General features: G+C 42.8%; 1 protein-coding gene across 4 annotated transcripts in view; it reads left to right on the forward strand.

Annotated features, from left to right (window-relative positions):
* The first annotated feature begins 349 nt into the window (after positions 1–349).
* Positions 350–24,762, forward strand: part of MAP3K20 (mitogen-activated protein kinase kinase kinase 20) — a 169,089-nt gene continuing 144,676 nt past the window's right edge. Inside the window, exons 1-2 of one of the 4 annotated variants that reach the window (XM_026492542.4) lie at positions 350–522; positions 12,871–13,063. In XM_026492542.4, the coding sequence (XP_026348327.2) occupies positions 12,905–13,063 (159 nt within the window). In that variant the 5' untranslated portion in view covers positions 350–522; positions 12,871–12,904. Of the gene's footprint in view, positions 523–12,285; positions 12,701–12,870; positions 13,064–24,762 lie in introns of those variants that run through there. The other 3 variants (XM_048214164.2, XM_026492541.4, XM_044381475.3) reach the window with 3 other exon arrangements.

Raw genomic sequence — 24,762 nt, forward strand, 5'->3', positions numbered from 1 at the left:
GCAGCCTTCCATCTCCTAGTATTCCCAGCGCCTCTGACCAGGTAAATGTTGCTTGATTAGGCTGAGTTGACCCCACAGGTGATGGGAAGTTGTTAAAATGAGGTGAAGCTACCGAGAGGCCCAGAGGCCCGCCTCCCTCTCCCGGCGCCCCGCACTGCAGGGCAGGTGCTCTTCCCACCGAGTCCCTCCATCCCTCCCCCCGGGGGGCTGCCGGAGCCCTCGGGGGCGCAGGCCCGGGAGGCCGGCCAGCTTCCCCACGCCCCGCCGGCCGGCGCGTCTGAGCCGCGGCGCGGGCACAGAGGCCCGGCCGTTCCGCGCTCGGAGGTAGGTGGTGCTGTTGCCGTGACTGTCTTCCTCATTGGCGCGGGGCGGAGAGGCGGAATGTTCAACTCCTGACTCGGGCGGAAGCGTGGGAGCCGCGCGGGACGCCGTCCTCTCGACCCCCGGGTCGCCGCCCCTGCCCTCGCCGCGCGCGGGGCCTCGGTGCCCCCGGCTGCTGCTCGCGCCCGGCCCGGGAGCCAGGTAAGGGGCCGGCCGGAGGCCGCGGAGGGCGAGGGTGGGTCGGAGGCCCGCCGCGCTCGCTAGGCTCGGGGCCGAGGCCCTGCCGGCCTGCGGGGCTCTGCTGGGAACTCTCCCGGCCCGGGGCCCGCGCAGGCGGCTGCGGCCGGAGCGAGCGTGCCCGGCGCCCGCGGAGGTGCGCGCGGCGGCCCAGAGGGCCCGGCGAAGTTCGGGCCGGTCCCACGTAGAAGTTGGCGTCCGGAAGGGCGGGCGCTGCCTGTCGGGCTTTCCCGGCCCTGCGCGCGGCGCGGGCGCGGGGGCCGCCGCTTCCCCTCGCCGAACGCCGGGACCCCGCCGGCCGCGCCTGCCACCCCGGGCCCCGCGCCCCGGAGCGCGGGCCTTGCCGCGGGCGAGCCGGCCCCTCGGGGAGGCGAAACGCGAGTCTTCCAAATCAGGGCAGGGCGCGGGCCACTTCCCAGCAGAGGGCTGTGCGTGCCAAGAGAGACCACTAACTTCTGCTTTCCACCGGCCCGGGCGGCTTCTCCCACCGCGAGCCGTCCTCCCCGGCCCTCCCCGGCCCTCCCCGGGGCAGCGTGCAGCTCGCGCCGCCCGCACCCTCCAGCGGCCCCCTCTACTTCCCGCGGGGGGCGAGGGTGCTGCTCCCCTCGGTCCCCGGGCTCCGAGACTTGCTCCAGGCCGGGAGAGGCAAGCTGAGGCCGCCGCCACGCTTTGCTTGCTCCTGACAGCTTGCAGACCAACTTTACTACGGACCTGGCGAGATGGCTGCGAATTGCCTAAAAACGGGGCAGGTCATTGTTAGATTGCTGAAAATGTGTGTTTCTGATGAGCTTCGAGATGTTTGCATAAGCACTGTTGATGGAGGAGTTAATTAGTATTTTTGTTAGTTTCTTTAATAACGAAAGCAACATCGTTTAGTGGCCCGATCCGATGATACTGCAGTAAGCAGCTCTCTATTAATAATGCTGTATTCGAATCCACTTACAGAATTAACGCGAGGCTATCTGAGTTAAGATGGTTGCTAAGGTATGTTCCTGTTTTATCCCTGAAGCTGGTTTAGGAGAGCCTCCTTGCTTTCCTGACCTCAGTTGAAGTGAACGGTCGGGATTCAGTGGATCCGAACCCTCAAACACACTGAAAGACAAAAATAAACAAATGCTTCAAGACCGTTAATGACTTCTTTGTAGTAGGCCTATCTCCACAGTGAAATTCCACGTCGGTGTTTTGTTTTTTTGTTTTTGATTTTCAAAAAAATACAAGACGGATGCATTTTAATTATGGTTTTGGTCATTTGTAGAGCCTTTGTTTAAAGTTCCTGCTACAATAGTGAGAGATTAGGGAGATTGCAAATGAACATGAATTTGGTTTGTTTGGAAAGAGTGAATTAAGATAAAGGAAAATGGTCCCATAAAGCAATGTGTACTGTTTATTTTAGTCTTTCACAACATAATTCCTATTATAACTTTTCTGGGAGGTTTTTTTTTTTTAACCTGGAAAATGCTGTTTGATTCAGACATTATAGTGGTAATAATTCCAGAGTAAATGACCACAGTGCAATGGCAAGGACCCTTTTCTTGTCTAGGAAAGCAAATAGATGACTGATCTCTTCTTACTCTTTTAGGGAACACATAAGACACATTAAAAAGAGAAATATCCAAATATTAAGCAGGAGGATTTGGATCTAAAAATGGATGGTCAAAGATCTTGGGAACTAAGGGACCTTCTTGCCAAATAAGGAAACTTGGCAAGCTGCACTGTGTATTTTAAGTTAGCACAAGAGTGAGTGTTATTGGCAATATATTGGCTGAGTGCCTATCTGGAATGAGCAGTGAAACTGACTTTGACAGGGCTACAAAACTATAAACAGGAGTTATGAGGGGTGTGGAGGGAATAATCTAGTCAGAGAAGACACTGGGGAAATTACAATGATGTTTCATGAAAAGAGGTCAGGCATACAGTGAAGCTATTAGTGTGGAGTAAGAAAAATGGACAGTCTTTAGAAATTGTTAGATTCAGAGAAAAGAGGAGAGAATCAATGATTTTTTTTCTTTTTAAAACCAGAAAAAGGTGTTCGTGGTGATATAGTACTTCTTGGAATAAGATAGCCTTGTATCTGTATCCAGAGATATTGAAAATAAAAATCAATTTGGATCATTTGTTTTCCATTTTATTCTACCCAGGACAGATTGACAGGGAGGGTGTCTTATCAAAATGTAATAGGAATAGGTAAGGCACCTTTTGGTCTTACTGCAGGGAAGATTTAGGCTACTTGTGTTGTGGCTGTTAACGTTGCCCCACTACACACAAATAAGCCCGAGTTCCAGCTGTGACCAGAAAACGGTACCTGTTAAGGAAAGAGAACTATAAATGCTGGAGCTTAGATTGGTTTGCCTGATACGTGGGTGCTTTTGTGTCAGACCCTCCTACGGACAGCTGAAGCATCGATTATGCCCTAATAGCAGTTCAATAATCCCAACACAGGAGAAGATTCTGTGAGGAACAAAGCAGCTGCGCATTGACACCCTAACCCTGCATCACAATTGTTAATAGGAAATTAAAGCCTCAAATTGAACTTTAGGTGGATAATAAGCAATCTAGTGATTACTGTCCTAAGGAAAGGGTTTGTTTAAAAAAAATAGCAAATTTGAAGGAGGGGACAGAATGATACAGTGGAAAAAAGACATGGTGAAAAAAAAAATGGTACGACTTTGAAGTCAGAGCTGAGTTCGAATCCTGTCATGTCACTTGTAGGTTAGGTGGTTAGCTTGGGGAACTTTCATTCCCTTCTTCGTGCATTTTCTCATGTGTAAATGGGGGACAGTGATACCTGCTTGCTGCGTAAGCGTATGAGACAGCACGTGGAAATGCTTGAACCAGCACCCGAAACTTCAGCCACCATACCCGAGTGGTAGAGAAGAGTGTTCCCCACAGTCCCAAGTGAGACACAGAGCAAAGCTGCTCGTTTCACCTCTACCCAGGTAAGGCTTGCCCTCCGTGGCTGGCCCGGTTCCCAGAGCACACTTCATGCGAGTAAACGGGCTGGGGGGCTTTCCTGGCTACTCTCCTGCTTTAAGTACAAGGCTTCGTAAAGCAGCTTTGTGTACGTCTGTGTTTAGGTACAGCTTTAGGATATTTGGGGGAAAGAATCTGAAGATTATTGCATTTGAATATCTACATGGGGAATTTGAAGAACTTGGGAGTTATATGAATAGGGGAAGGTTATGACCTAGAAGACCAAAACCAAAGTTACTTGGAACCGTTCTTACAGCTGGCTTTGAGCACAGCTTATCTTCAGGAGCTAAACTCCTTCTTTCTGGACTCTGTGTAGGAAAACCAAAAAGAGAAGGCAAGAATCGCTGTCTAAAGGTCACGAAGTGAATCTTCGCTTCCGAAACTTCTCTACCAAAGTATCCTATGGTGAGAAGAGTGTATTTCTTCAGGGATCTGTAAATATAGCCACAGATACACCCCCCCCCCATGTAAACAAGCACTTTCTTTAAAATCTTGTATTTCATGTGAATGTTGCATTCTCTTCTGTCCTGTTTGACTTTATTGAACAAACCAGTGGACAGACACGTGGCGTGTTTATTCCCCCAGACGTTAAGGTAAAATCGACTCCTGGGACGCGGGTTTGTTCACAGGCCGTCTGCCCAGTGCCGCCTACGCCGGTGGGAGGAGGAGCCCGGTTCGGATAAATGCACCTGCACCGTTAGGCTTTGCAGCCCGGCCCCCCGCACGGGGTGATGCAGTTCCATTTTGCGGAGGGAAGAATGGCAGAGATTTCTTATTTTCGGTGGTTATCCTGTGGCTTTCAGCGTGAACAAAGTTCTTTGGGAACGGAGAGGGAGGAGGGAGGGGAAAGAATAGTCATAGGATAGAAATCTGGAACATGACTCTTACCTTCCCAGCCAGTTTGGGAGGAGAAATTGAGGAGTATGGCCCAGTCATCTCCATCATCTCCATGGCTGACGGCAATCACTGCTCCTCCGCCTTGCCAGGGACTCTTAGGTCAGGTTCATGACTGTATTCCGGGGCGGGGGGGGCATCCATCCTTTACAGTAGGTTGATTAGTCCTAGAATACTCATAAGGTCACTATGTGGCTGTTGCAAGAATCTCCTATTCCTTGTGCCCCCCTTCTGTGGAACACTGTCCGCAATAGGCAGCTCACTCTCAGAGTGGCTTATTTTCTTCTTAGGCAACTCTAATAACCAGGAATTCTCTCTGTACCTTTTAGGTTGGCGATGCATAATATGGGGTCTTCCATGGCCTTCTGTGGTTTTAACAGTCCCCACTGGCTTTCATCTGACGTCACGGTTACCGGGTTTTAACTGCCCTATTTACCCTTCTCAGGGAACATTCGTTCTCGGTAATTCATCCAAGATTGAACCTGTTTGTTAGCAGCCAGGACAGGTCAGATGCTTTCTGTCTGACAGAAAATGGTTCAAGGGTAGAGACAAAAGCCAAGTAGCAGCAGCGTGAGGGATGGGTAGGCCTGCTGACTGCAGTAAGCCTTGTTTACTCGTGTTTTCTCCCGCACCCCCCTCCCACCCCCACACATCTGTGAATTCCTCTTCCAGCCAACCCATGGAAATGGGCCCTCTCAATGCGCCTCTACTCTACTCGCAGACTCTGGCCAGCTCTCTTCCCAGGCCTCCAGTCCTTGGACACAGTGCCCCTGTAGGGACCCCGTGTCCCCAGAAGTACCTGCATCACGTTGCCTGGTTGGGCTTCTGTTCGAGCACAGACACATTTCCACACAGTACTTCTGTGCCAGAAGTGCCCTTGCCTCCTGCATTCCTCTTCCGCCAGTGTTTTGCCTCCAGTAACATTTCTGGCAGTGGAAGTCTGTCTTCATTAATTGAAATATTAAAGCACAAATAAGAATGTTTCATTTAACTGGCTCATTTTTATTTTAACCTTTGCTCTAATTAGAGGGATGTGTTTGTTACTTGTATGGTGAAGCATAGACACACACACAAAAAGAAACAGTAGCTGTTCCATTTTTTAGAGTCTCAAAGTCGGCTTCTCTCTGATATTCATGACTAAAGATCCTATTCACCGAGCCCAACCTGTTCTGCACAAAATCTGCTGCTTTCTAGTGGCAGCCTTGGAGGAAGGAAGGAATGTCTGTGGTAGACAGAGTATTGGTTCGTTCTTTTTGCATACCTAGTCTCTTCTAGCTAGTCTTATAGATCTTTTTTGAGTGGTTTAAAAGCAAAAGCAGTAGAAGAGTAGTCCTGTTCAAGAACAGAATCTTAGAATCTTTGCCCTTGCTGTTACGAACAAATACAGCAAACTCAAGCTCTCCCCATGTTTTGAAGGTTAGACTTGTAGGGGAAAAAAATCATTGTAGAACCATAATCCAAGTGGTATCGTTTTAATACACATGATCATAAAGCACAATTTGTTTTATTCGCTGATCTATGTTAAGGAAGCTGAAACAATACTAGCGTAAGTAAATATTAGAGCAGCAAGGTTGGCAGAAGAATTTGTTGAGGTGTGTTTTCTTGAAGGTTTTTCTGGTCCTATTCAGGTCATTCTAAAATAAATTCATTTTTTTCCTATATTGCATCAAAAATAACCTTGTAACTTTTGTGAAGAAGGGAAAAAGGAAAATGTCAACGAGGGATGGAAAAAGAGGAAGAATCTGCATTCAGAAATTATAGGCCCATATAAATCTAAAAGAAAAATCCAGAAAAAGTCCAAAGACCTATTTTCTAGTAAAGTTAGTTTTTTTATAAGGTGGACTTAATTTTACAAAAAAGTTATGATTTGCAGGTATTTAATGAAGGTGGATGCAGTTTCTTGAATCCTTTTGATAGGCCGTAGATAAGATCTAAAGGCAGATAGTGGCCACCATGGAAAGTAGGTATACTCTAGGAACCTACCAAAGTGGATGCTATCATTGAAATAAATAGGTCTTAGAAACTCTGTTATCTAAAAAGCGCAAAAAAAAAATCGTCTTTTAATAACTTATTATCCTTATGAAAAAGTTTAAAAGAAAATTATAATGATACACTAATAAGATCTTGCAAACATGGCCAAAACCGGAAGAAGCAAACAGAGGAGTGAGAAAAAACATTAAACCATACACAGATAAGAAGGATTTAGGGACCAATAGTACATTTATCTATTAATCATTGTTCTGCCAAACTAATGGAGATGTAAAATGATTCTGAAAACAGGGAAAAAACAATGGAGGAGAGCATACTGGACGAAGAAAGCCAAAGAAGTCAATGGCTAAATATGATGACAAGACTTATTAAGAGAACTTGACAGCCATCATTTCCGTTTGCTGCGTATCGTATACTAGGCACTGGGCCCTGCGCAAGGCGCTTTCAGAGCATCTCCCCCTTCCCAGCCAAGCAGCGTGGGTGTCCTTGCCAGTGAGAAGACTGAGGTCCCAGAGGCACAGTACCTGGGCCAAGGTCTCGCAGCTGGTAAATTCACGTTCGCTGCCGGATCTACCTGGGGCCTTTCCCCTGGACCATGCCGCTTTTGTGTTGAAAATAGCTGTTATTTGGCAAGAAGACTCATTAAAGAAGTCAAATAATATTCTGTAAATTTGGTAACTTTTGATCTAGCCACTTTGAGTCATTTGGTAACAGAATGGAAGAGATTTCAGATTTTTTACTTACTGGATCTAGGAATGTCATGGTCAGAAAATGTGATTGGTTCAAGGGTTACCAAGAGCTAGAGGCAGAGTTCAAACTCATTATATCTAAATCTTGTTTTTTTATGTTAGGATGTTAGCAGGGTCTTTTTTTGTTTTATTTTGTGGTTTTTAATTCGGGACAGAAGTCCATTTTTTTGCACTAGAAAGCTGGAAACTTTGAAGTCAAATAATACTCCATTTAAGGTTTTCTGCCTCCACATGGTTTCACTTCTGATGATCTATATATGCTTTCAGCAATTTAGTTAATAGTTAAAAATCTTCTTTAAATTTCGGTTTTCACATTTTTAAAAATTGCAAAAGTTTGTCTTACCATTCAGGTACTCAGATGATTGGACTGCCCCAGCACTTGAGTGATTTTCAGCATTTTCCTGCTGTTATGCTTTGATTTTGGTGATATCTCCGCTCTAGTTTACCCTTCAGCGCTGTGTGGCAGATACTTATTAATATCTAAAACAGCCGTGAGAGTTCATGAAACAAAAGTCAAAATGCTACAAAATTAGGGCTGGGAATTGTGGCCTGGAGAAAAATTGCCTTTCTTGTGTAAAAGCAATTATTTTAACATGGTGGGATATCAACATCATTTGATTGGGTATGCTAGGTAAATAACATTTATATACATGACTCATTAAATTCCGCTGTATTCACTGGAGAACACCTCTGAAAAATTAGAACATAATTTGATCAGGTGGTAGTCTTCCCCAAGATGCTCTACGTATGATTAATCAGCAACTCATATTTTCCATTCTTCTCATCATAAGTTGATCCTCTTAGAATAATGATTTTAAATTAAAGGGGGTTAGCTCAAGGGGAAAAATAAATATACAGGTATCTTCTGCTTTTTGAAAATTTGCACGACACCACTTTGCTTTTACGAAAGACCTGCATTCGTACCTGGTTTTGCTAACTGAAAGAACTCTGAAGAGGATTTTTCACTTTTAGGAAAAAAAACGGCAAAGGGGAAAATCGCATTCAGCGTTTGTTTTGCAGTGCGCTGTTACTCGAGGCGGCATGCACCCCAAGCTCCTCCTCCCCCACCACCCTTAGCCTCTCAGCATCAAGCCGCCGTAGCTTTGAACTGTGTCTGAGAGCAGCTGTCCTTTATTTGTCTTGATTTATTTTGTGCATCCGTTAGCAAGATGTGTCCTAAGCTATCAGAAAAGCCTAAGAGGGGTTAGTTTTGGAGTCTGGAAATACTCAGAATTTTCTCCATGTAAATTAATGGCAGTTGCTTTTTTGCTTTATGCCATTCTGGCTAATGAAAGGTTTCATAGGAAGGTTCTACTTTGGGATAGCGGGGGGAAACCTGTACGTGGTCTGACACGCACATAGAAGGCAGTGGGAATCTCAGTCCGGTTTTTTAGCTAAGTCCGTGATGCTTTGCCAAGCTCACTGGAATTAAAACCTGTACTCATACTCCCCAGAGTTGTTGGTCTCTTCAGTAATAAGATGGGACTTAATTTTTTATGGTCTCAATAAAACATTCAAGTAATTACATAGTTCCATTCATACGTAGCCATTTTCCAAATGGCAAGATGTATCACAACGTGAGTAACAGTGATTCTGGGAAGAACACGATTTAATTGCCTCATCTCAAGGAATGAAGGTCCTGGAGAACAATACTTCTCAGAGATCAGCCTTCCTCTGGTATCCTTAGGTCAGTTTCGAATGTAACCGATCCCACCTCAGTTCATCCAGATTCCCTGGACCCGTTCTGTACAGAAGGTTTAGATTTATGCATGTTGATCTCATCCTGGGTTAGATCTCTAGGTTTGTTTTGAAAAGAATTTCCTTCCTCTTTCTCCTCCTCCTGCTCTTCCCTCTTCTCTTCCTTCTCCTTTGGACTCATAGACACCCAATTCTGGAGTCCCAAATATACTCTCCTCAGTTTCCCAAGAAGCCTAGGCAGCAGTTTCCAAATCAGGATTTGCTTCACAGTCCTCTGGGGGAACTTGTAAACACTACAGATGTCAGATTTTACTTAGCCTGATTGGAATCTTTCTAGCTACAAAAAGTGTAAGGGAAGAATAGCCAGAAACTGTTCATTCATTTGCGCATTCATTCAGCAGTTTTTGAATGGAAAACGTGCGACATGCCTGTCTGTGTACTAGGTGCTGAACTCTAGATGTAAATAGAAATGAGCTTTACCTTTAAGGGATTTATAGTCTGGTGGGAAGTAAGTGGGAAAGCTGATTGGGTAAAGAAAGGTGCTAAGGCACAAAAGGATAATTTAATTCTGCTTATGAGACTTGAAGCAGATAGTCGGGGACGGGAGTTTCCTGGTCAGAGAAAGACGTTCAAAGTAGAACTAGGTTATGCAAAGGTAGGGAGATGTGAGAGAGGTTAGCAAGTACTGGGAACTCCATGTAGTTCCTCATGTGTGTATGAGAAAACAAGAAGTAAAAGCTGTAAGTGGTAAAGGAATAACACAAGAAAATTTCCCAGAATTAAAAGACATGAGTTCGATGAGAGTATAGGCTGAGAGAGTTCACTGAATGTCCTACCCGTGAACGAAAAAGACTCACTCCTAAACATGTCCTATTAATTTCAGACTTCTAGAAATGAATACAGGGTCCTAAAAGCTTTCAGAGAAGAAGTAATAGTGTAAAAAGCATTAGTATCAGCAGAGCAGTATGAGGCTGCTTTACAGCCACATTAGAAACTAGAACACTATGAAGTAACACTTGAACTTCTAAGGAAAATTATTTCCTACCTAGAATCGCAAACCCAGGCAAGCTACCAATGAAGACATTTAAAGACACACAGATTCTCAAAAAAATTACATTCCGGGTACTCTGTTAGGTTGCTAATGGGAGATGTTCACTGTCAAAACAAGGAAATAAACCAAGAAAGAGAAGCCAGGGGATTCAAGGACGGGGGTTCTCACAGAGAAGGTGAAGGAAATTTTAGGATGATGGTGAAGGAAAGTCCCAGTCCAAGTCAGGCCTAGGTAGCAACCATCCAGCCAGACTGAATCAATATGAAGAGTACAGGAGGAATGTCTGTAAGAAAAAATAGAACACTGTCCCCCAAATTACCTGATGTTTTCATTTTATTAAAGGAGTTTTGTAGTTCTTGGGAGAGTTTGATGAGGTGCATAAGTGGCAAGAATATAAAAATGTAAGCAAACAACAAAAATGGAGCAACTAATAACTCTAGGAGAAACAAAAAGTTATCCAAGAAAGGAAAAATCATTGAATCCAACATAGCAGTCCTGGGAATATTTACTTTGTCTACAATAGTCAGACTACTGACTATTAACTCAACTAAATATTACCATATATTTGTAAGCTGGGAGGATTGGGCAAGTGTGACATATTTCCATGCAAGGAGTAAAGGGGGTATATGAAAACTAAATCCTTTTCTTCCACAGAGAGAAGTTAATAGGTAATATCTGAAATGGAGCAATCAAGAAATAGCAATATGAACACATTTTTTAGAAATATGGAGGTAAATAGCAGAAGAAAACGGTAAAGGAGTTGAAATTAGTCCCTCTGTAGAGAGAATCGGGTACGGGGAAGGGTGGAGTAGGAGAGTTCTATTTTTTATTATAAGCTTTGTGGTCCTATTTTATTTTTATACTTTAATAAAACAAAAATGATAACAATATAGACCTAGCATCGGTAACACTGAGGGGATCTTGCAAGTGGTGCTTTGCATTTTGTTGGACCGACTTTTTAGCTTGCATATTCTTTGTGACTACCGTTGGCACATTCCTAAATTTTATCCAACCTCTCTTCTTTTCTATAACTGAATATGAATTGAAGCAAAAGTTAGTAAGGTAAATTGTCGACTCACATGTGTGATAGACTAAAGTTGGGTACAGTGGGTTTTCCCCCCTGTATTTTTGTGTCGACTGTAAGCTAGCTTTTAAACTTTAGATGATAAATAAATAATCCTCTCTTGCCTTCTCCCCAAAGTAGAGCAGAGTTTGACTTTGTGTAAGGAATCAGCATTCTTGGGGCACCTGGCCGGCTCAGTAGGTGGAGCAGGTGACTCCTGATCTCAGGGTCGTGAGTTCAAGCCCCACATTAGGCATAGGGCTTACTTAAAAAAAAAAAAAAAAGAAAGCAGCATTCTTCAGTGACATGACGTTCCTAAAATGGGACTGGTGGCCAGCTGCACGTGAAGATCTCTGAGCCGACTGTGTACATCACTCAGCAGAGCTTCAAGTTGTTTATGAAGAAACTTTGTCCACATCGCCCCCTCCACCTTTTTATTTTGAAAATAATCAAACCCCACAGAGAAATGGAAAGAGTAGTGAAGTACTCGTATAACTTTTGCCTAGATTCACCAGTTCTTAACATTTTGCCCCATTTGCTTCCTCTCTCTCTATATCCGTGCACTGTTTTTGGAGGTTGGGGGGGGTTGAACCATTTTAAATTAAGTTGTAGGTATAATGCTTAAATATGTCTCCCCGTAGATCTCTCAAGAACAAGGACATCCTCCTACCAAATCAGAATACTGTTATTGTCCGTGGGTAAAATAATAGTACCTAATATGTAGTTAGTATTCAAATTTTCCTAAAATCCCAATAATACTTTCTATAGATTCTGTTTTTCGATGCCAGTATCCAGTCAGTGGTCAGTGATTGCATTTAGTCATCGTATTTATTTATGTCTCCTTGTGAAGTTTTCCTGCCTTTTCTTGACATTGACCCTTGGGAGGACCCCAGGCCAGTTGTTTTGCATGCACAGGGATTTGTCTTTTTGCGCCCTCATTGTGGGATTCTGGTTTACAGTTTGGCAAGAACATGTGTACAGACTTCTGTTATCCACCTGCTTTTTTATGCAGGTTCAAAATTTTAGTCCATTGTTTTCTTGTTTGTATGTTTTTGTTTTGTGTTTCCTGCTAATCTGTGGTTTGGCATGGGCTGTGAAGAATGACCACTTACCCGGGTAATAGTAAAACTCCTTAGACTGCAGAAAATATCACCGTAATAATCTCTGGGAGGGGTAATCCGTTCCTCTGGAGACAAACAAAATATTTTTTTTAAAACATTCTTGGCAGAGTATTTTGTATGACTTAATATATTGTAATCAAGGGCAAATTTTCTCCTCTTTAATTAAGTTTTGCTACAGCATCCAGTCTAGGGAGCCCCTTGTGGAAAACCCTGGGCCAGCTTTTCTGTCCTCCCTAAGCGGAGCGGTAGCTTTCGGAGCAGAAGCCCTGAGCGTGGGCTCAGTTCGCAGCATCTCGGCCGTCCTGGTGCCGGGATGCCCCGTGGCGTAGGTGATGGGTATTTCGCGTGAAGTGAGCGCCGCGCGGAGGGACGGCGTGCCGCGGATGCCCGGAGAGCTCTGCCAGCCTGCCGCCGGCAGCGTGCCCCGCCGGTCAGGGCTTTGTGATAGACCTGGTGACACAGTAGCCTTTCGGCAGAGCCCCTGGGGATGTGCAGGAAGTGCTGCGCCGGCTTTTGTCAGGGGGGAAATCTGAGCCATTTCTCTGTGGACAGCTGTGTTTCAGAGTCTGGACAAGTGGCCGTTGACTTTTGCACACGGGCTGCCAGGGTAAGAGTTTTCATTTTGGTTTGTGCCGAGCCTTGCTTTCCTTTCTCCTGAGTCATCACGGTTCTTTCTGGACGTTTCGCAGCGCTTGTTACCTGTTATCTAAAGTGGGATACAGAGGATTGGTCCTAATAGGTTTATAATGCAACTTTTCTTTTGCTTTCTCTCTGCAGATTTTGTGGGAGTCTAATACTTTGTCATTATGAGATGTCGTCTCTCGGAACCTCCTTTGTGCAAATCAAATTTGATGACTTGCAGTTTTTTGAAAACTGCGGCGGAGGAAGTTTTGGGAGTGTATATCGAGCCAGATGGATATCCCAGGACAAGGAGGTGGCTGTGAAGAAGCTGCTCAAAATAGAGAAAGAGGTAAGGTCCTTTTCTGCTGTCAGAAATGGTCGCGATTGCGCGTATGTAAGCTTTTCAACCGAGTCAGAGGTCACGGGCTGTCAGGGACCTAGCAGGCGAGGCCTTTGGGGCTGATCCGCGAGGCTGTTTCCCAGTTTCCATTCTGGGAGCCCCATAAATAGAAATCACTGCCACGTGTGCTTTAGGACTGAGTTCTCCTAGGGGTCATCTGAACCGAGAGGATTTCTTTCCATGGCATGAAAGACCGAATGTTCTCTGAGCTCTCCTTGAGGGGAAGGTGAGGCTTCAGACCTTCCCAGTCTTCAGGCTTGGCTTTTCCCCAGCTCAGCCGAGAGGGGTCAGTAAAGAGCAACGTGTGAAAATCTGTATTCCCTTTCTATTTTGGGTTTCATGAATTTGTGGCCATCAGAAGTTGTCTTTAAAAAAATAAAAAGCATTATTTTTCTACTGAAATCTAAACAATACTAGTTTCTTGGATTTCACCTTTACTGGAGGCCAAAAGTGATGGATTTTGTTTAATAAAGAATTACCAGGTGCTAGACAAAGGGCTGCCCTATTTGTAAAATCAGAAAAGGGTCTTGGTTTCCCCAGTCTGGGACTTGTGCTAGTCCTGGGGGAGCGCAGAACTCCTACCTAGGCCCTTCCTCTTCCTTAGGAATATGACCCAGCTTGGTGCCCCCGTTCAGTTTGGTACCTGGCGGAGAAAGCTAATTGTGGAGCTGACCTGCAGGGGCTCAGTGGCATGGATAGCTTTTAACAGCTACCCTCTGGAGCTCGTTTCGGTCATTTCTATTTATGTCCTATTCTGGCTAATTATTGTGGTTTTTTCCCCAATGTCTTTTTAAAGGGAACTTTTCCATAAATATCTTTTAATCTCCCCTGAATGATTTCATTTTTTTTTTTCATTAACTGCTGTCAGTGAACCATAGCAATTGATAGAAAAGGAAACCTGAACGGCAGCACTTTGTGGCGTTTTCCCCCAGCCGTGCGGTGTGACTGTGTGGTCCCCAGCTGGGTTTCCAGTTGTTGATGCCAGGTGAGAAGGACTAAGACCTTTCTGCCTTGGGGTACCTGTAGGTTGTGGAGAGTATTAAGGAGCGATAGCTTTTAACGCCAGGGTGCACACAAAGCAGGAGAGTGCTCTGTAGAAAAAGTTTCCTTTCTCCTTAGTTCTTGATCAACACGTTTGAAAATAGTGGCCACAGAGTAAAACCATTTCTTACTCTGGACAGAACCTAGCTGCTTTTATCTAGCGGACTCTTACATCCTTTACAGGCAAGCTTAATCGTAGCCATTTTATAGATGGGGAACTAGAGATTTGAAGAATGTATTCAGGTGCCTCAGAAAGGGGCAGGTAAAATCCAGGAGATCAGACTCCCTGTTCTGTAGTTCTTAACTCTGAAATCTGTAGTTGACCAGGTTAGATAAAAAATAAACCAATTTCATCAAATTTATATTCAAAATATTTAAGTATGCTAATGTCTGTAAGCATGAAGTCATGCGGCCTCCGCTCAACAAGCCTGTTCTTACATGATTGTTAGATGTGAAAAAGACTTTTTGAGTCATAGAACAAATTTTGCCAGGAAAACAGTAATTGCAACCTGTTCACTCCACCCCCACCTCCCCATACATAATACCACTTATTTTTTTATTTTTTTTTACTATCTTTGAGAAAGCTAGAAAAATGGCATAGGAAAGCACAGGGGTGAAAGCAGGATATTAGAAACTACCAAGTCCTGCTCTTACGTAGGTGTTTAACCTAAATGGGTTATCACTGAGAAATGGAGGCGATTTACAGTCAACTGCAGGAACATACCTCATACACGGTAAGTAGGAACAACAGACTCAGTGCCAGCATTGGGGCCTACACCCCCACACTTACTGAATCAGCATGAGTCTGAGATGTAAAACATTCTGGCTAGGGGTTGGCAGGTATTGGCAACTGGCTTGCCGGCTAGGTGTTGTCGAAGTAAGGTGAAGGTAATAAGCTCTGCAGTGTTTTCCAACGTGTAGATTCAGTTTTATGTTACTTGGCCATTTTTGCCAAGAAGCAGTGGAACGTTTAATAATCTTTAAGAGTGACCATGATATCTGGTTATGTTTTATGAACTTAGTGAAAGGTGGAGAAAATAGTTACCAAACTCTTGAACATCACATACGTAGGAGGCTAGAGGAAGTCCTTCTATTTTGACTTTTTTCGTAGACCTCTAATTTAGTGAGTATGTATTACTTTTCTCTGCTTTAGTGAGTACCTATTACTTCTTTAACTTGGAAGAAAAGAGAGAAAAATGGAATTGACTTACAATCTATGTAGTTCTTTGGGGGCGCCTGGGTGGCTCAGCCGTTAAGCGTCTGCCTTCGGCTCAGGTCATGATCCCAGGGTCCTGGGTTCGAGCCCTGCATCGGGCTCCCTGCTTGGCAGGAAGCCTGCTTCTCCCTCTCACACTCCCCGGCTTGTGTTCCCTCTCACTGTCTCTCTCTGTCAAATAAATAAATAAAATCTTTAAAAATAAATAAAAATAAATAAAATCTATGTAGTTCTTTAAAACTTAATTTTTAAAAAATTTTTACGCCCAGGGAATAACTATAGGAATAGTACCATGAACTCTGGCATTCCCCTAGAATCACCACTTATTAACAGTTTTCAACATTTGCTTCTCTTTACATATTAATTTATATGTATTCATACCTATTTTTTGGTTAAAGATTTATTTTGAGAAAGATTGAGAGAGAGAGAAAGAGAGAGTGGGAGGAGGGCAGAGGGAGAGAATCGTCAGGCAGACTCCCTGCTGAGCACAGAGCCTGTTGCAGGACACAGTCTCATGACCCTGAGATCATGACCTGAGCTGAGACCAGGAGTCAGATGCTTGACCCCTGTATTCATACATATTTTTATTGAACCATGAGATAAATTGCAGAGACTGGGTACATTTTTCCTAAACACTTTAGCATCTCCCGAGAATGCAACGGTAATACAACTGTCAGAAAACTTAATACTAGTGCAATAATATTACCTATTCTGTCTGTATTCAAATTTTGTTGATTGTCCCAGTAAAGACTTTTTATGGCAGTTTCTTTCAACCCAGGATCCAGTCAGGATCACATATTGCACTTAATTGGCATATCTAATTAACTGCCTTAATTGAGCAGTTTCTCTGCTTTTCTTTGGCTTTTAAATTTTGACATTTTTGAAGAGTGCAGGACAGTTGTGTAGAATGTCCCTCATTTTGGGTTTATCTGATTTTCCCTTCCTCTTTCCTAGTTTAAGGTTATGTAGTTTTGGCAGGAATACTTCAGCGGTCTTACGTCCTTGGCATATTTTGATGGGAGACTACGATGTCTCGTTATTGGTGATACTAATTTTGAACCCTTGACTAAGAGGGGTTCACCCAATTTCTCTACAGTAAAAATACCTTTTTTCCCTTTGTAATTAATAATTAAGCTGTTGGAAGATACTCTGAGGCTATGTAAATATCTTCTCTCAACAAAAGTTACCCAATGTTTTAAGCATCTGTTGGCAATTCTTGTTTGAATCAGGTATTATTATGACAGTTACTGTGTAGACAGAAAAAGTTCTAGCATAAATGAGAGCCTTCCTTTTTTCACTTATTTATTCACCTGTTCATTCATTTATTGTTTCATTGTAGGCTTATGGATTCTTTTTCAAATTCAAAATGTTATATTACATTGTTACTCACTTTCATGCTGAAAATGTCCCAATGCAAGAGTCCCTTCAAGTTAGTTCCTGTGTCCTTTTGATGTCTCCATCACTTTTTAGCATTTTCTTACTTCCTGGCACAAGAAGATGTTCTAGGCTGATCTAGTTCCTGCATGATTCCTGGAATCAGCCATTTCTTCAAGAAGCCCTGGTTCCGGGTCCCTGATTTGGGACTATGATATTTAGAAACCAAGATTTGGGTACTAGTTTTGTTTATTGTAGACTTTTTAAAAGAGCCTTTAGGGGCGCCTGGGTGGCACAGTGGTTAAGCTTCTGACTCTTGGCTTTGGCTCAGGTTGTTATTTCAGGGTTGTGAGACTGAGCCCCATGTCGGGCTCTGTGCTCAGCGTGGAGTCTGCTTAAGATTCTCTCTCCCTCTCCCTATGCCCCTCCCCACCCTGCACTGTCTGTCTCTCTCTCTCACTCAGATAAATGAATAAATCTTAAAAAAAAAAATAAAAAAAAAAGAGCCCTTGTTCTTTGAGAGAGAGAATGGTTATAGGTAAGTTTTACTTCTGGAAGCATTTAATTTAAACATTAATATCCTGTATATGGCTAGCTATGATCTGTGATATGCTCCCATTAGGGGTGTAAATTGGTAAACTTCTTGGAAAGAGATTAGCAAAATGTATCAAAGATCTTAAAATATTTACATTCTTTGAGCCAGAAATTTTACTTCTATGACTTCATCCTAAGGAAATAATCAGAGATGTGCAGAAAGATGGAGACAATAGGCTCATCTCAGATGGATAATGGTGAACAACTGGAAACAACCCCAGTGCTCCATAACAAATTATCTTTTAAATTATGTTACTTCTGAGACACACACACAAAGGCAACTATGGGAGGTGACAGATGTGTTACTTCCATTGTGTGAATCTTTGCACAATATATGCATATAGTAAAATCATCATGTTTTATACTTTTAAAATATGGCAATTTTATTTCTCGATTATACCTCAGTAAAGCTGAAAAAAATTATTCTACATCTGTACAGTAGAATTCCATTGCATTGGGAAGAATATTTAAAGAGCTAGGGAAATGCTCATTATATATGGCTAAGTGGTAAAGCAAGTTACAAAGCGTTATCTGTAGTAAGATCTTGGGTGTCTGCTTGGTGTTTGTGTGGTGTTTTCATTTTTCTTATACTTCGTTTTCCATATTTTTCTATAAAGATTTCATGCTTTTCCCCAGTACTTTATTATGAACATTTCAAACATAAAGAAGAGTTGAAAGAGTTTTCTAGTGAATCTCTGTATGTCTACCATCAAGGGTCTGTCATTAACATAAATACTGGCTTTATCACATATATATTCAGCTATGTATCCTTCTGTCCATCAGTCCATTTCGATGCATTTCAAAATAAGTTGCAGACATCAGTATCTTTCCCCTTAAATACTTCAACGTGCATATTATTACCAGAGTTCAGTATGTGTTTACTGTTTTGTTTTCTTTTGAGATAAAATTTACATACAATGAAGTGTACAAATCACTCAGTTTTGACAAATGTGAACACCGTGTGAGCCATATATTTACTTTTACGATTGGAAAAAACTCAAAAAGGATTATAGCTCTGACAACCTATGTCACTTTCTCAGGATGTTCAAGTGAATTGAGTTTTATAAAACTCTTTAACATGCCACAGATTACTAATTTTCTAGTCTCAGTATGTGCCTCTAAAATGTTTAATGTTTACCGTTCCATCGATTTTCCGTAGCAGTGCCAAAGAATTTTTCAGTGGTAATTTAGCTTGTTTATGTTAGTTGCAGATTTACTTACAGTGCACTATTTATTTTTGTTAAAAAAAAAAAGTTTTCAACAGGAAAAGAAATAATATCTTAAGGATCTATGCCAAAGGTAAGAAAAGAAGCCGTTATTGTATCTTTCTGGTAAATTCCAGATGAGTTGAGATCAAACGCTACCGCAGAGGCAGAAATCGAAGCAAGGAGTACAGAGGGCGGATAAAGACGTTGTGGGTCAGTGTCCTCTTTCGAACCACTGACCTCTCATGGCACGGAGTTCATCAGCTTCACACCCCTTTTAGGAAGGCTTACTCACAACAGCTTCGTTTTGCTCTTGCTGTGTATTTAATGATATGTTGGACCAGACATGTCTGCACATGATGTGTTCGTCTAAGAGATGGAAACCTACCAGCATTTAGTTTACCTTGATGTCTGTGGGTGTCCAGCTGATAGTAGGAAACCAGACTTAGGTATGAGATATGAGACATGATTCTTTTTGTTTCCCTCAAGAACTGAAAAGAAGCAGAGCGCTCAGGAGTGAAAGATGAGGATTCATTTGCCTTGCCTTTTGCACGGTACCACTCCCTTTGTTAAAAAAAAAAAATCTTACCAAATTTGTTGTAGAAATGTCGAAAGCCAGATAAATTCCAGTTTCAAAACTGTCCCACACTGTAGATACTTACAAATAGAGAAGATCAAAATGTCAAAACAGGGCATAAGAACAGGAACCACCAATAAGTTTTTGTATAAAGGGGGAAATACTTGTGTGAAATAGAAAATACAATCTTGAAATTGACACAGAACTTAGAAAGCTAAAAATAAAAGGTTTCATTAGACAGACTTTATCAGCATGACAGCATTTAGTGCTTCATAGAAGGCTAGCGAATGTTTTTATCACTTTATTAGCTTGTTGGAAGACCCGTTTTCCTTTTCTTTGTAGTTCTGTAGCTGACTTTTTACTGATGAATTATTTGCATGTACTTTAACTGTAGGAATGCTATTTTAGTATTTTCCCCGTCTCTGAACACAGTACAGAAGAATAAAACCGCACTTATTTTCTTTGTAAATCATCTCAGTGTTTAAATACATTGATAAGACTAATGTAAACAAAAATATCTTGGATACTTGATGCCTGCCGTCGAGTTCTGGCATAATTTCTGTGCTAATTTGTCCAGAATGGTGTTCAAGCATGGCCACGCGGTATTTTTAAGCATCCAGAGGGCAGGCTTCACTGCACTAGAGCTGACATTGTAAGTTGCTGCTTTCGAGGTCCTGTATGTTACAGCATCTCCACTTACCTAGGCTCTTCCCCTTCACTCAGGAGTCCTGTCACGCGTTCTTACTTAGGACAACCCCGTGCACAGCGTTTCCTGTCCCCAGTCAGAATTAACCCATTCTGGATTTTTTTCTTTGAGGTCAGTGGTTCTCAAAGTGTGCCCTTTGGACAAGAAGCATCAAGCATCACCTGGGAACTTGTAGAAATGCAACTTCTCGGGCCTCACATCTACTGAGTCAGAAACTCTGGTGCGTGGGGCCTTTCAGTCTGGGCTGTAATAAGTTTCCAGCTGTTCCTGATGCCCATTAGAATTTGCGAACTTCAGGTTGTCGCCAGCCAATCATAGGGCACATGCGTATGGTCAGGATGTTAACTTTAGTTTGGAATTTTAGGTCCCTGTCAAACTGGTTGTTAGAGGCTTTTCAGACCCTTAAATTTACCACGTTCAGGGGACTACCTGTGCGCGGGCCCTGCCTGGCACCGTCACTGAGTGTGACAAACGAAGGCTGACTTAGCCATGGGAAACATCTCTGAAACGTCAGGCAGATGGCTTCAGATTCCAAAGGTTCCCCTCTTGCGTCCTCACCTGCCTGTGCAGCCGTGTCTTTCGTTTTCTGACCTGAACTCCCACTCCTGTCGCCCTTTTCCGTTTCTGTGACCTTGTTCCCTCTTTCCTGCAGCTATAATGCCCTGTCCTCCCTGCCTGGGCAGATCCTTCTTACTCTCCGACTTTGATTTCTTCCTTTCCCGCGAAACAGGTTCAGGTCCTACAAGCATCATTTTTCTTTTCGTTCTGAACTTACTAACACTTGTACCACTAACACGACTTGTGATTATAATTGCCTTGCAACTCTGGGACACTGTAAGCTACCGCCATGTAACTTTGCATGTGAACGTGCCACGTCTCCTCATCTGAAAAGTGGAGCTTCTTCATAACAGTACTGACCCCAGAGGGTTGGCAAGAGGATTAAATGAGAGAACACATGTAAAATGTCTCAAGAGTTTTTGACACATAGGAAAATCCGGATAACGGTGAACCGTCCGTTGTATCTTCACAACCATACTCTGAAGTCAGGATGGCAGATCAGTGTCATGTTTGGTGAAAACTTCTGTTTGTTGGTTCCGAGAACCTTATGTGGAAAAGGTGTCAGAGACCACGTGCACAGTCTGCGGGCAGGAGCCACGGCAGGGCTCAGCGTGCAGGTGGAAGGGCAGACGTGCACAAGGCATATTCCCCTGTTGCAAGCTCTCCGAGGGCAAGGGCTGGCTTTACCTTTGTCGCCGATGCTGTCACCATCCTGACCATCTTCTCTGTACCAAGTACAACTGCTGCCGTGGTCACCTGGTTCAGGCCTTTCCATTACTGCCCCCCTCTTCATGGTCGCGTTACAAGACTATAATCTCCTTTGGTAGATCAGAAATGACAGCTCAGAGAGGTTAAGTAAACTAGCTAACATAAACAGCACCCTTCCTTGCCTGCCTTTCCTCACCCAGCACGGTAAAGTGTCTGTTCCTTGATAACTGGGTTTCCTGGTGCAGTCCGTTCTCCTTTCATTCTCATCCAGGAAAGGTATCCTGCATCAGTGTACCCACGTTTTCTTCGTTTACTCTCCGAGCTGTGCAGGAGGATGAAACCCACCAGTCTTTATTTATTGCTGGTGGTGACTTCATTCAGCTACATAACAGAACTCTTAGTTCTTCCCTTTTCTTTAGGGTACCTGATGAGTGATTTTGACAAATGCCGCGCTTTGCTACCTTTTAGGCTAGGCTGCCATTTCCGCTTAAGAAATTCTAAACAATTCGTGTGCCATACTTTGTGCTACATCTATAACTCATTGCTTGGGGAATAAGCAATTTAAAATAAATCATTTTATTTGATAATGAATGTAGTCATCATCCGGAAGTATATACCGAGCAGCTATCCGTCACTCAGCTCTTTTCCTTGGGGTAGGTCTGTCACTGGGAGCTTAGACACCCCCGAGTGAACTGCTATCAAGAGATTTAAGAAATGAGACACATACTGAACAAATGTACAAATTAAACGAGTAAGCATGTATTTCTGATTTTTCTAAAGGCAACACAAACCTTATAGGAGAGGTAACCTTAGAGTGAGGAAAAGCCACGGGAATGGCTTCTCCTAGAACCAGGAGGAGTTTAGAAAATCACCCGAAGTATAATGTTCTTATCATGGTATGTGAAATGCAGTTACACTGAGACAAACATCACTCTTTGCTATTTTTTAGATTAACAGTGTGACCATAAAAATGTTTTATTTGCAAGAGAAAGCCCCATCCTTCTTATTTTTGCTACTTAGCTATTTTAAATTTTTAAAATCCTTCCAAAACTTTGTTAGATTACATGTTTACTTGCATGTGGAAGCTATTTTTGATTGGCCATATGAGGAACATTATTGCAACTGTTATATCAGCTTTTCATTATAGTATTACTTGAAGTCAGTAATTTCAGTATATTAAGCAATAAACATTTCAGTTAATATTATTCAGTTAATTAATATCCAGCCATGCTCTAAATATTGTGCTGAAACCAAACCAATGACTGTGTTCCAATAAAAATACTATATCCTGATTGGTGTTATACAAAGCTAGGCTCTTGCTTCAGAAAAATAGTATGAAGCAGAAATTGAATTTCTGAGAAATTCAAAGCCTAATACAGAGAGAACAATTGAAAAATTGGAGGACAGGAAGAGCCATGCCTGAGTATTTCAGACAGTTTCAAAGTAGGTATGATTGGCTGTCAGTCTTCAGAATGGGATTATCTCACTTGGGTATTAAAAAGGTACCTAGGGGCGCCTGGGTGGCTCAGTCAGTTAAGCGTCTGACTTTGGCTTGGGTCGTGATCTCAGTGTCCTGGGATCGAGCCCGGGGGTCCGGCTCTGCACTCAGCAGGGAGTCTGCTTGTTCTTCTGCCCTTCTCCCTGCTCATGCCCTTTCTCGTTCTCTCTCTAATAAATAAAATCTTTAAAGATAAATAAATAGGTACCTAGAATTTTCTTCTCTGCTTTCTAGAGAAGACAGAAAGTCACATGAAATTACCCAGGATAGAGACTATCTTATCAATTTTTTTCCCCCCTCATACCTAATTCCTGCTCTTGGTTAGGACATCCAGCTTCTGTTTGAATACTGCCTTTGATGACATGTGAGATGCAGGCTGTTTAGTTTTGGAACAGTTTAATTCTTAGTTCTTTATAATGTAACTTCCAGACATTAATAACGGGCTCTGGCTCCGGGGCCCCACAGAACAAATCTTACCCTCTTCTGTGTGTCAGCTTCTTGAGCACAGGGTCTTGATCTTCTTGATATTTGTGTGTCCTGAGCTCACTGTAAGCAATCAATCAATGTATAGGGCATAAATACGCAAAATAATAAACATGGTAGTCACACCTCAACTTTCTTCTATTGTAAGATTTACAGAAAGATTTTGTATTCCCGAGTCTACAGAAAAGAGCACTGTTTCCCATTCCTAGTCTGCTTCATAGCCTTGCCTTCTCTGTGTTTGGCTGAGTTTTTCAGCTCTTAATACATTCGTTTTTCTTTCAATGAAAGGCTCGGTTCTATAGCAGCTAGAAAGGATTTTCCTGGCCATGGTTCTTACTGCGTGGTTGTTTTTTTTTTTTTAACATGTTTCCAAAAAAGGAATCCAAGATGCCTTTTTCTTAGCTCTGTTAATATCAGATGCTCATTGATTGATGACCTGAGAAAAATTAAGGTGTCCTAAATGAAACGAGACTGCTGGAATCTTAATGACTTGAGAATATGACTTTTATCCCTGTTGCTGTTCTTCAGAAAATAGTGCTTGGTAAAATTAGCCACGTTAGAGCGGCCACACTGATAAGGGAAGATGTCTGGAGAGTGTTGGTAGAGGCTCTGCTCACGAAGGAGGGAGCTACGTGGCTGCTCTGCTTTTAAAGGGAGATTATAGTAGGAATTAATGAGCAGAGTCAGTTTAACTCACTGAATTTGGAGAATGTGTGGAGCAGAGCATCCTTTAGTGGGAACGGAATTGCTTCTGTCACTAGAACTATAGCTGAAGAGTCGTGTTAAGCACCAGTACTCAGTTTTACATCACCGGATGGGCATTTTAAATACAGCCCATAGTGTAGTTGGCATCTAAACTGACTTTTCCTAAACCAGTTCAACTGTGGGCAAATCTTTAAAGTTGTGAAAGTAGACAGCTTTTCCCCCTTAAACTCTCAGGACAGTTTCTTAAGCACAGACGAAGGCCCCGAAGTGTGATCTGCATTGGTCCCTGGGAAGCAGTGTGTGCTCTGAAGAACCTGGGAATTGTGGCTAAGGCCAGAGGACGTGTGTCCAAACAGCGAGGGAATGTGGGAAACTCTGATTCTAGATAGACTTACCCCAAGGGCTGAGTGGGCCAAGAACAGATTTTTAGTAAGAGACTAAGAAATTATCATTAACTGGATTCAGGAATGTGGAATGTTAAAAAGTTATATGCTGCCCTGTTTCAAAGATGAGTTAAGATTGTTAGCCGGTAGGGGCGCCTGGGTGGCGCAGTCGTTAAGCGTCTGCCTTCGGTTCAGAGCGTGATCCTGGCGTTATGGGATCGAGCCCCACATCAGGCTCCTCTGCTGGGAGCCTGCTTCTTCCTCTCCCACTCCCCCTGCTTGTGTTCCCTCTCTCGCTGGCTGTCTCTGTCAAATAAAGAAATAAAATCTTTAAAAAAAAAAAAAGATTGTTAGCCGGTAGAATAAGTATATTTTTGAGGTTCCAGGGAAGACACTATGAGTCCCCAAAATCTCTCTCTCCCAAATGTAGGGTAAAGAAATAAAATTGACATTTCTTGAGTTCCTATTATTTGTAACCACTATTCTATATTCTCTATTTAATCCTGTTACTAATGCCTCAAATTTGGGCATTGTAATTTCACTCTTTAAGATACTTTCTCCTAATAAAACTGCAAATACCACTGAGAAAGGTAGCTCAGC

Source organism: Ursus arctos, unplaced genomic scaffold, assembly GCF_023065955.2.
Source record: "Ursus arctos isolate Adak ecotype North America unplaced genomic scaffold, UrsArc2.0 scaffold_1, whole genome shotgun sequence".
Classification (NCBI taxonomy): domain Eukaryota; kingdom Metazoa; phylum Chordata; class Mammalia; order Carnivora; family Ursidae; genus Ursus; species Ursus arctos.